Below are 12,857 nucleotides of genomic sequence, written 5' to 3'. Positions count from 1 at the left end.
GCGTGGGGCACATCTCTGATAACTTGGACCAAGTTTCTTGCAGCTGTTTCTTGCCTGGTTAACAGGCAGTGTAAAGTTACTGGGAACCGAGCACCGCATTGTTGTGTAAGACGCGTCCAGTAGCATTGCCCTGCTGGGAGAAAACTGGGATCTGTTGGTGGAGCCACCGGTGGTACCAGCTACTGGCACAGAAGGAGGAGAGCGCTGTGGGGTCCCCAGCCAGCTACTAAACCTGGTGCACAATCTGGAGAACTGGTTGGTGACTCTAGATGAAGAACGCAGAGCCCACTAACTCAACCACACCAGCCTGGTCCACAATAAAGAGAAATACTGGAGCCTGTAAGGGTAAGCGGTGCTCCACCACACTACTATAAGAAATACTAGGGCATGTACAGGTAGAGGATGCTTCACCCAACCATACAGCCTAGTCCACAAGGACTAGAAGTACTACTGCCTGTAAGGATACGGGATACTCCTCCCAATCGTGCTAGCCTGGTCAACAAAGATGAAAAATACTATGGCATGCAGCGGCAGAGTTAGGCCCACACAGCCATTCCAGCCTGGCCCACACCAGGGGGAAATACTGTGAGCAAGAAGGGTTGGGGCAACGCCACCCAACCACACGCCCCTGGTAAATACTGGGGCCACTTGGGGGAAGGGCAGAATGGGCACCTAAAAATAACACGGTGGGCCACATAAAGGAAATATACTAGGACATGTAGGGCCGGACAATTTTGTCTAACCACATCAGCCTGGTCCACAACCAAGAGGAAATACTGGGGACCTTACATGTGGGGGTAGATCCCTCCAGCTTCACAAGACTAGTGCATAGTAATGAGAAATAATATGACCACTGATGGGATGGGTACGGTAGTTCCACCAAAACACACCATTTAGCAGTTTGAATATTTCAACTTCTATTTTTTGTTTGGGTCTGATGTTAGCAAAGACCTTTTAATTTTAGTAAAATTATATATGTATAGCATACTTGCTTATAAGGGCTTTTAGCCAGCTCTATACATCCATTGGTATGTTGCTGTATCATTAAAATGTTCTTAGAATCACTACAGCCCACCACAGAGTTTGTGGGTCAGCTCATTTCTGCCACTGGCTTACTTCACCATGAGTGACAGCTTTGGCAATGTGTGCTTCTAGAGACATATACACTGTTTTTGCTATTTTTTTTTTTTTTTTATATTCAGGAAAATCTGGCAGATTCCCTAACAATACAGTTTTGTAACAACCATGACCAAAGAAAACAAGCATTTACAAAGCCAATAGAACTCGCCCATGCAAGTTCGATCTGTTTTGTCAATGTGTGTTTAGTCATGTATGCTGTAAGGCAGGGTGGCTGCTGTGCAGCATGGCTGAAAGTAACACAAAAAAAAAAAAAATACAATAAAACAAAAGTGCAATGACCCAGTCAACTCTTAGCCAAATAGCTTTTGCAGGACGCTGCAAGCAACAACAGGTGAGACGGTGGGTGGGTGGGTGGGTGGGAGGGATGGAGGACGGTGCAGTGGTGGCTGACAAGGGGTAAGCAACAATGGTGCAAGCAATGACCTGGGATGGGAAAATGGGAAACTGGACAAGCAAAATTCTGTGAGTGGGGAAAGTGAAGCAACAATGATGGGCAAGGAACAGGAGGGGTGATGGAGAAACAGGCAACAATAATGACAACAGGGGAGAATAAGAAAATTAATAAAGTGACTGGCAGGCAGTGCACGCACTTTTCAGAAGAGATCTTAAATTTTTTTTAAAAAAAAACCACAACATCAATGCCAGCGTTACGACACTAAAAGAAGTAATAATTACTTGGTCCATGCTCCATGGTAGGAAACAAATGAAAAGAAAGTGAAACCCGCATGTGCTGACCAATCAGGAGCCAACAAATAAGAGTGACAATGAAGCCAATGAATGGTAAGCAATGGGCATGTTCTAAGCCCCTTTTTAGTTAATAAAACATCTCGCAAAAGACAGCACATTGTGCTGTCTCAGGCAAGACCTAAAGAGCAAAGACAGAACCAGAAGACTAGCTGCCAATGCCAGGCATTTTAGCTTCCTTTTAGCTTTACCAATGCTTGTTTCATTCATACACATTTGATGCTTTAATTTTCCTCTCTGTTGAGGAAACCTTAATGCTCAGTCCCGAGGTACCCAAGCCACCATAAGAAAGTGATCTTTTTTGGTCACTGTGGTGAGGTTTCTGTATATCAGAAGGGGCAAATTTAAATTGGACCTTGGTGCAGGACTCTGCACTGAAATCCTAAATCGTACTTCTAACTCCTTCCCAGGACCAGTGTTGCTGACAGACAGCCTTATGGTACTTAAATTACCAGTCATTCTCCAACCTTACAAGCTACATATAGATCAAGCAAACCAATATTTGGGTATTTACTTAATACACCAACCGCTTTATGGCCATCCTGGAGCATCGTGCTGTACAATCAAGTTTAGTGCTGAGAGATACATTTGGGAGGGTTTATGCTACAAGAGTAAGTTAGTAGGGTTGCTTAAGGTCATGGTGTTTGCTCTGCCATACCGGGTAAGTAATCACAGAGAACTGTACTGTTTCTCCGTATAAGGATATTCAGCGAAATTGTGATGAAAGTTTGGGAAATGGGTGGGCTATGTCAGCTCACATGTTCATATTATATAAACTACGGCTCTGGATAAACCCACCATCCACGAAAGCTACACACGGCTATACACCTGTGAAGACTCCGTTGTCTATGGCACAGGACACTACCACGATCATAAGTCATTTGTGAACATTTCAGGGCATGCACCAGCAAAACTTGGGATATACCATTACTGAACATCCACTGCAAAGATCACAGGCCACAAATGGGCGTATCAGCTTATTTACCACTAGCCTTACTGGTTAGACATGGACTGTACCACCTTCACAACACCCCTGCTAACATAGCAAGCATCATAAAAAGTACAATGTCATTACGTACAAATGCAAGATGCACAGAGTATCACACATAGGGGGTCATTCTGACCGTACTGCGGTCAAACGACCGCAGCGGTCATTCTGAGTTTCCCGCTGGGCTGGCGGGCGACCGCCAGAAGGCCGCCCGCCCGCCCAGCGGGAAACCCCCTTCCACGGGGATGCTGGCTCCGAATGGAGCCGGCGGAGTGGAAAGGGTGCAACGGGTGCAGTTGCACCTGTTGCGATTTTCAGTGTCTGCTATGCAGACACTGAAAATCTTTGTGGGGCCCTGTAAGGGGGCCCCTGCAGTGCCCATGCCATTGGCATGGGCACTGCAGGGGCCCCACGACACCCGTTCCCGCCAGCCAGGTTCTGGCGGTCAAAACCGCCAGAACCAGGCTGGCGGGAAGGGGGTCGGAATCCCCATGGCGGCGCTGCCTGCAGCGCCGCCATGGAGGATTCTTCAGGCCAGGGGAAAACCGGCGGGAAAGCTTTCCCTTTTCTGACCGCGGCTTTACCGCCGCGGTCAGAATTGGCCTGGATGCACCGCCAGCCTGTTGGCGGTGCATCCACGGTCCCCAGCCCTGGCGGTCTATGACCGCCAGGGTCGGAATGACCGCCATAGTTCACAAGCAGCCATGCTACAAACTACTACAGGCAGGCATCCTAAATTAAGAAAAGTTATATAAATACATAATCATGGCATCTTCTGATCCATCCGGGTGGGGTAGTAAAATTTATATCCACAAGAAAACTAGTCCTACCACAAACGTGGCAGCACGCCAGCCTTGGCGGTGCAATGCGATTCTATTTGGGACGAGAGCCAATTTTCTTCCACTTTTCAATCACACAGTTTACTGATACACAGCAAACAACTTCAGTGGCAGGCTAAGTTAAATATTTGGGGAAAGATATAAGGAACAAATGGTGGAAATGCCACAGAAAACACACATTTCGCTACAGTTAGAAAATGAACCACATTGTCAAGAAATTGGCAGAAACTATGTACATTTTTTCGTAAAAGAATGTCCGTTTTGAGGCCTGAATTGTTTGAAGCCGGAGCTCAAAATATCACATTCCAGGGAAGTGTCACTTTAAATGGACTTTTATCAGGCAAACTGATCTCAGGAAGCGCATACATTTGAGTCCTTGCCCGCAACTGGTTTACTTCCTGGATTCCTAATAATCTCAAAAATAAAAATGGCAATATTCTCTGGAAAAGAAACGCTTGGATAAATTACTGTAATCTGTAGAATTGTAAAATGTCGAGATTTGGGCAACTTCAGCCATCACAATGCCTTTCAATCGACATCCCATAGCACGCTCATGCTGGGACCAGTAGGTCCAATCATATGAGATGAAATGTGAACCGACAAGGCCCACTCTTGCTGGCTGGAAATTACAGAACTGAATGAAGAACGGCATCAGACATGGGTCAAGTTAAAATCTAAGCGGTCTGCAGAAAGAAAATGTCTAAAACTGTCAACAACCACTGAAGCTATTTGCCCAGTTGGTGCTAGAATGGTACAGTGAAATAAAATCTGCCCTAAAGGTGGTTAAGTAGGATGTTTAATGGGGGCTGATAACGGTTCCCAGGCCAATCCGGGCTGTCATTCCCCTGTGTAAAGTAACCTCCAAGTCCCAGCTCAGGGGTCTCCAACCTTTTCTGAGAGCTACTTAAGATTATTAAAAAAAACTTCCCGAGCTACTAATATCACCAGTGTTGTAATAGTGATTACATCAGACAAGACTGCTAGTTGCCCCCCCCCACCCCCAATGTAAAATTACCCAAAGTGATCACCTCTATATCAGGCAAGGTAGCCAGCAGTAATGTGTAAAAAAAAAAAAAAAAAAAAAAAAAAAAAAACACACGTTGACATTTTGGAATGCGTTTACATGGTTAATACAGAACAGCCATAGCTTAAATGTCCAACACCAAGGTAACATTATTAATAATAAACTTCCCCAACGCCACATGATTTATCACTCAAGTATCGACTTTAAATATATTTTGGAAATATACACACATTTTAGTTTTGAATACACTTTTGCTTTGGTAATTTAGTCAATCAAAAGCTTCAAATTTAGTAGGCTGGACTTGACACTGGAGAGCTACTTTAGGCACCTGGAGAGCTACCAGTAGCTCACGAGCTACGTGTTGGAGAAGCCTGCCCTAGCTGGTTTGCAGCTCAGACTTTATATGTATGCATGACATTATCCCACTAGTCTGGGGTGCAAACAGATCGTGCACAGCCTGAAAAGCCAGCGTGGGTCAGTCAGATGTACACACATGCCACTGCTGAGTGTGCGTCAATGTGGAAATATTTAACATCTCCGGGGGTGGGATGGCGGGCAGGATTGCAGGCTGCTCTTCTCAGTGAAGGGGGAAGGAAGTCTACCTCATGGGAGCCAGTGACTCATTGACTGCAGAAGTTTTCTTCTCGGATTTCCAGCATTGGCTCATCCCGGGCAGAAAGGGAATGGTGTACAAGTATGCACACTGCGGAGCACTTACACTCGAAGAACCCCAGGCGTCTCTAGATAGAGGCCTATTGTGTCCCTCGTATGTTTGGGGTTGTGCTGTTTTCATTGTTCAGTGAGAGGCTTTTTTCTTTCTCTAACTGCTTATGATATGTTTTTGTTTTCAGAGTGGTTTCCCCTTGCATGCCGCTCTCACGTCGGGCTGGAAGCAGAGTTTTTACATATCCCAGATATATGCGCGTGTAGATCACCCAGACCGGGGTTTTACTTTGCATTCTGGGGTTTACTTTCCTGTTTCTTCCATTAAATCAGGACTACAAGCCTCAGAACACAAAGATAAGGCGCTGAATGGATAAACTACGCAGGCATAGGCATGGAAAACTTGAGAGTTAAGCGCAAAGGGTGAGAAATGTGAACAGGTTGACCAAGAAAACCATATTCAGTTATTCGTGACTTTTGTAGTTTGTCACCTAAAGTTTGACTACCAAAATGATAACGGAGAGCGCTTATTAGCCTGAACGGCTGGCAGCCTGAAGGGAGGATGGGTATCGAGGTGTACAAAGTAAAGTGGTGGTGGAACTGGGTAGAGCCAGGTAAAGGCCTAGGGGGATCGGTGGGGGGGGTCATGCAATATGTAGGGGTGATACGCTGGGTGGGGGGGGCACGGCTTGGTACTGTGTGTAGTGGAGCGTTGCTATAGAAATGAGAGCAGAGAGAAGACATGCGGTGGAAACGGAGGCAGTTTGTAGAGCCCCGGGGTGTATACCAGGTATACACAGGGAGTCTAGGCACTGCCCAAAAACACAGCGCCATCCCTCCGAAGAGAGCAGGTCGCGCCGAAGTTCATGTAAAGTTCTAGCATCCTGAGTGGTGAAACAGGCGCCTGTGCATTTAAAGACCCCATTTCGCTTTCGAGGGCGGGTGTGCACCGGCTCTGACCCCTGGACTGAGATCCAGGCGGCCGTGTGGACCATCTCTCCCTACGGACGGCCCCCCGCCGGTGGTGGAGCCGAGGATGTCGCTGCCCCCTCACCTATGGTGGAGATGTAGGTGCTGTTGAAGTTGTCTTCGGCGAAGCGGATGATGAGGCAGGTCTTGCCCACCCCGCTGTCCCCGATCAGCAGCAGCTTGAAGAGGTGATCGTACGCCTTCGCCATCTTACTGCGGGTGAGCTGTGCCGAGGGGAGGAGCCGCCTAGTGAGAGGAGGCGGACACGGCGAACCTGCTAACCCCGGAGGAGGCGGGGCACAGGGACGTGACGCCCCCTGGGGGAGGGCGTCCCCTGAGGCGCCCCGTCCTGCGAGAGCCACGGAGAGGTGACACCCCCCGAGGCGGGGGGACCGAGAGGGCCGGGGTCACAAGAGGGATACATCCCCTAGGACTGAGCCGCCCTCTGAGGGGAGGGACGTGTACACCGGCCGCCCCCATGAGAAGAACACGGGGACCTTCCATGAGGAGGTGGAGTGCCACCTCCCGAGAGGGTGGACGCAGGGAGGGCCAAACCGTGGAGGCGGAGGAGGATACGGGAGTGCCATTTCCAGGGAAGGAGGATATGATCACAAAATAGGCAATGGCATTAGGTCGAGCTGATAAATGCACAGTCAATCCAGACCTAAAATCCATGTACGTTGATGACTGCCCCACCTGTTTCTGCTAATGCCAGAGAAAAACACCATAAATTCTCTAGTTATATAGGATGCTTTCATAGCCCTACAATGGCATGTGTGTGCTCCTTAAGGTTCAAGCTTATTCGGCTGGACAGGTATACAAAATGATCACAGCTATGTGGCGTACAAACACTTTTTTGTGGAAGCACACAACTTCTGCCCAATCCAAATATGTACTCCTGGCTCCCAACATCCGGGCAGAGCCTAAGCCCCTCTCGTGGTTCTCACATAAGTGTCTGGCAACCGCTGAGCTGTCAAGCTAGACCACAACGTCACCTCGTGAGCACTGATCCCTAAAAGGATGGGCCCTCTCCCAGAATAAACCATAGCAAGGAGTTGCACCTTGATGGACAGTCCCTGGCGGAAAAAGGACAAGCGCCATCAGTATTAGGAAAGAAATCACCCACCGCTCAGGAAAATCCACTTCCAGGGGGAAGAGGAGCCAACATAAGTCTGATGATTTACTCCTATAAACGCCACCCATTGCTAAAATATGGTTGACAGGTGACTTCATGTGCCAAAGACTCAGTGTTCCAAACCTGAGGTTTCATTTAACATTAACAACCTGTTTTCGACATGTTTTATTACTTTTTCAAAATTAATATTATTTTTACTGTACAGACCGCATCAGTGAGATGTCAAATTGCAGCCTCTCACACATACTTATATTTGCATACAAAACACGGAAAATACACATTCTTGATTTGAAAACCTATACCAGCATGAAAAAGATACTAGAAAACACTAATTTCGATAAATCAAAATATTATCCTCACGGTCATTTATCTGAAATACACAGGTGCTTGGTTTGCTTAAGGGTAATTTTTAATACAATGTATGATAGCCCCATTCTTTGTTCCGTAGGCAGGTTCTTCCATATTCAATGCGGTAACCCAAGAACATTTGATTCCATGTTTTCCATTTAGTGAACTTAAATATTTAACACACCAATCTTTCTCTGCTTATGGAATTTCTGTTTATTCATAGGGTGTACAGTGTCTGTTCTAGACATGACAGGAAGTTACAGTTCACAGCTTTACAGGTTAAATAAGATGTCCTTCATATGCAGATCTTCTTAGCGGGCAGCTCGTTTAGAGACCTGAGGCCTGGAGGGATGTATTTACTCAACTTTATGTTTGTTACTATTCACACAGCCTAGTTTGCTACTACTTTGATGTAAGGATAGAGTTTGGGTAATCTAGAGAGTAAAGCTAATCCATAATGTAATGTTGACATAACTTGGATATGGCTGACTTTATAGGACCCTTCTCCGAGACCAGCTATTTAAGATTGCCTGTCTGCCATTTATCACATTTTTTTGGAATATTACTCGTGTTTTTGCCCTCAGAATTGGTTGTCTAGGATAATTCCTAAGGACCTGGTTTTAGTGACAATAGTTGCCTTTATTCCCCCTGGCTTTATTTCTATTATCCAGTTGGAGGCAAGGAATTGGCTGTTCCGGTGGCTCAATATGGTGGGTCAATGGATTCATGCATCCAACACAGGGATCTGTGTTTGACCTCATTGTCACAGGTTCATACCCTGGTTGGACCACTCAGCTGTTCATCCTGCAGAGGCTGAGAAAATGAGTACCATTGAGGTGGGTAACAATAAATATCCATTATTTCACTGCCAAGATTCCTTTCAGGGTGAATGTGTGTTTTACTAATACGTGGTTTGCTGAGTGGTTGAACATGTCAGTGAAAAAGGTTGGGTTCACCAAAACTGAAAGTGGGTTGGGGCTCCCAAGCTTTGAGACTTGCTATAACTGCCTCATCTATCGAAAGCATTGGAATGGTTCCCTATGAGAGTCAGTAAAGCATTGTTTGCAGATAGAAACAGAATTGATGGGACACTCCCTTTGGTACATCCTCTGTGGCTCCCTAAAAACAGACAATCAACAGTGGATATGCCAGAGAAAACAAACAAACACTGCTTCATGCACAGGATGAAATGTCTGCTCCTCCTGATTCCACTGCTTGCATCCTCTACCACTTGATCCCCACTTTATCAATTTCCAATGTATTTTTTCCAATTGCAACACTGGACGATGATCGATCCCAGTGAAAAAAAGACTTGCCCATCTTCTTCTAGAGAAAGGAGGAAGAGAAGAGCAACACCCACAGAGGGTGAGAAGATAGAGAGGAAGACATGAGGAGAAAGGAGCCAATATTTGAGGAGGAGAAGGTTCAGAACTACCCCCAGGAGGATAAGTAGAGGAGCTACTAACCCATGAGTGCAAGAACAAGGAAGTTACCCAGTAAGAAGTAAAATAATCCAACGTTTGAGGACTCAACCCTCATACAATGAGAGAAGGGAGAAGGCCACCTCCCCGGCATAGAGATCAATATGTATACAATATGTTATGCTTTTTCCATTTTTAGTTCTGGCCTAGAGACAGCCGCTGGTTCCCCCCCCCCCCAAAAAAAAACAACAAAAAAAAATATATATATATATATAAAACTCCAGCAGGTCCACAGAAAAGGCGCACTCAAAACGTCGGTGCCAGCATCAGGGAAGGACCTATTCCCATAAATCTTTATGCCAAATTAACATTCAAGTTAAAGATGCCACACTCACAGAATTCTGATTATTCCTCTTTTATTCAATAAGAAAAACCCCACCAACTAACACCAATGCGTTTTGACCTTCCCGGTCTTGATCAAGACCGGGAAGGTCGAAACACGTTGGTGTTACTTGGTGGGGTTTTTCCTATTGAATAAAAGAGGAATAATCAGTATTCTGTGAGTGCGGCATCTTTAACTTGAATGTTAATAAATATATATATATATATAAATATATATATATATATATATATATATATCAGAAAGGGAGCACCCTGCCTCTCATTCCAGCATGCAGTCAGCCCCAATGCATCATGGTAAATGCAGTACAAGTTTGTTTTATAGCCATAAGGTAAACTGTAGTTTTTCACCGTGGTAGGTGCAGGAAGTGCTGTTAATCTGTGGACACACCTTTCTGGGTTTATCCCTTCATCAGCAGAGAACAGCTTTGTCTGTGGGGCTGCTGAAAATGCTGCAAAAAGTCCTCTCAGGTTTATGTACCACTCACTGGCACGAAGGTGCCAGAGCTCATCAGCTGGTTGGCTCAAGGGAGCATTCTTAAACAGGAAAACCAGAAAGGGAGCACCCTGCCTCACACTCCATACACTATGCAGATAGTCCAGGGCGACCCTTAATTTCTGACAGGGGTCAAAATAATAACCCTAAAAGCTCTCTTTTGTGGTAGTGTGAACGAGCAGTTAGGCTTATCAGAGGATAGTGTTAAGCATTTATTGCACACACACAGCCACTAAGCAAGACACAATAAAGAAATCCAACACCAATTTATAACAAACATTGACAAAGCCAATAGTTTTTGCCTATGTGAGCTATATTGGTTTTGCTAATGTTTTTAGATATGCTGCAAATGGCCAAAAGTAAGGTAAAAAACCTGATGACACAGCCAGCATTGTCCACGTTATACCACTTATTTTTTATTTTCAGTTATGCTGCACTGAAGCTAACGCTGATGTATAATATAACTAAAAAACACTGACAAATCCAATAGATCTCTCATAGGCGAGACCTATTGACTTTAACAATGCTTGGTATGGAATGCCAAATGGTAAGTTAAAAGTATTTATATAGTGTTTACAACTGCTGAAGTTCTAATGTTAAAGAATGGAGAATGCCTTTGCCAACGTGTTACTGACATTTTAGGATCATACAAAAACTGTCAAAATGTGCCACGTAGATGCGCTCAATGTAACATAAGCTGTAGGTAGACAGAAAACTCCAAAAGGTAACAACTTTTATTACACTGATGCTTTAGGCTATGTGTTACTTTGGTTACAATGCTTACAAAAGAATCAAAAAAGCAATCCTGACTGCTTGTTTAGTAGTAAAATATAGCAATAATCGGTGTTCTGTGGGTTTCCAATAGCTTTTGGACCGTGTGCTACTGCACCTGCTGCCCCATCCGAATTGTAGCCCCTAGTGTCTGCAAGGTGACTGTGCTTGTGACCTCTTGTTCAGTGGCGACATACTGCAATAACTGGTGCTCGGTGGGTTTCCCAGAGCTTTTAGCCCCTGTGCCACTGCACCTGCTGCACCATGGAAATCATGGCCCTATTGCTGGCAAGGCAACTTCGCTTGGGACTGCTTGTTCAGTGGCAACATCTAGCAATAATTAGTGCTCGGTGGGTTTCACAGAGGTTTTGGTCCCTGTGCCACTGCACCTGCTGCACCACCCACATGATGACCCTAGTGCCTCAAAGGTAACTGCGCTTGTGACTGCTTGTTCAGTGGCAAAATATAGCAATAATCAATGCTCAGTGGGTTCCTAGAGCTTTTGGCACCTGTGCCACTGCACCTGCTGCACCATCCAAAACTAGGCTTGGAGGCCTGGAGGTGTTGAAGGGACAGTAAAGTGAAAAAATAGCATTATGTACACTCTGGGTATTACTAAAATCTGTATTTTGGAAGCACCATTTTATCTGAAACACTTTGTGCATTTTGTAGCATTCTATCTCATACTGTGTGTAATGCAAGTTCAAAATAATGAATCACGTATTCACAGTGCTTTCTGTTACAGGCAGTGAACTCATAGCACTACAAATACACAAGCAACTTTTTCTCCACTGCACCAAGACTTAGGGGGTTATTCTAACTTTGGAGGAGGTGTTAATCCGTCCCGAAAGTGACGGAAAAGTGACGGATTTACCACCAGCCGTATTACGAGTCCATTATATCCTATGGAACTCGTAATACGGCTGGTGGTATATCCGTCACTTTACCGTCACTTTTGGGACGGATTAACACTCCTCCAAAGTTAGAATAACCCCCTTAATTCTGTGGCTCTCTGGTTACACATAGACCTCTGCTGTGCATTAACTAATAGAGGTTTCATGATGTACTATAGGCCATTTCCCAACGAGCAACAACTTTTTCAATGTATTTTTCATTTAAACAGCTTCTTATTTTATATGTAGCTATCCGACGGTGAAAGGCTTAAAAAAACGTACAGATTATTTTATTTTTTTAGCCGCACCTTTGACCCCGCCCCCACTGCATGCAGCATCACAGTTCCCATTCTTTATTTATTTAATGCACTTAGACTGCTGCCTCAGACACAACAGCATGTCTTAAAATTCAACATTTATTTGATCTAAAAATATTGGTCACTTTGTGTACTACGCAGCAGTTGTGGTCACTTTGTGTACTATGCAGCAGTTATGGTGCGGGGGGACCCGAGCTCCACGGGGCCCCTTCAGCACGACACCCTGGCCTGAGAGCTCTTGCGTGGATCCGGGTGAGGCCGCTGCATGTTGTTTGCAGAGGGGTCCCTGTACAGTTTCGTGATGCCACTGCCGCAGCCCCTGCGGTGCGGGGCCCCTGACCTCCAGGGAATCCCCCCCCCCCCCCCCTCTGGCACTGTGCACAGGCAGCAGGCCCCTGGCCTGAGAGCTCCTGACTGGGCCCGGAGCGTGGGGGGGGGCGGGGGGGGGGGCTTCCTGTAATCTGATGGGGGACCCAAGTTTCATTACCACACTGCTACGCAGTTCAAAATGTGTGCCGGTTTTATTTTGGTGCCCGGGCCTATTTTCTGACCCAACCACGGTCAATTCTAATCCAAATATTCTCACGTCACTCAAACATCAGAGAAAAGCCACAAGGCCACAGAGGCAGATCTCCACATATTAGCAGCTCATTGGTAGCTTTAATGAGGAGTCACGGGGTCTCCCGGTCCCTGAACAGCAGGCCTCACTC

The 12,857-nt window shown here is 45.8% G+C and overlaps 1 protein-coding gene across 1 annotated transcript in view; it reads right to left on the bottom strand.

Moving 5' to 3' along the window:
- RAB13 (RAB13, member RAS oncogene family) overlaps positions 1 to 6,802 on the bottom strand; it is a 48,256-nt gene extending 41,454 nt beyond the window's left edge. Inside the window, exon 1 of the mRNA XM_069218152.1 lies at positions 6,453 to 6,802. Coding sequence (XP_069074253.1) covers positions 6,453 to 6,576 — 124 coding nt within the window. The 5' untranslated portion in view covers positions 6,577 to 6,802. The remainder of the gene's footprint in view (positions 1 to 6,452) is intronic.
- Between the last annotated feature and the right edge of the window lie 6,055 nt (positions 6,803 to 12,857).

This window comes from Pleurodeles waltl, chromosome 12 (assembly GCF_031143425.1).
Source record: "Pleurodeles waltl isolate 20211129_DDA chromosome 12, aPleWal1.hap1.20221129, whole genome shotgun sequence".
In the NCBI taxonomy this organism is placed as follows: Eukaryota; Metazoa; Chordata; class Amphibia; order Caudata; family Salamandridae; genus Pleurodeles; species Pleurodeles waltl.
Note: the sequence above shows the minus strand (reverse complement) of the source record. Positions and strands in the feature narration are given on the sequence as shown.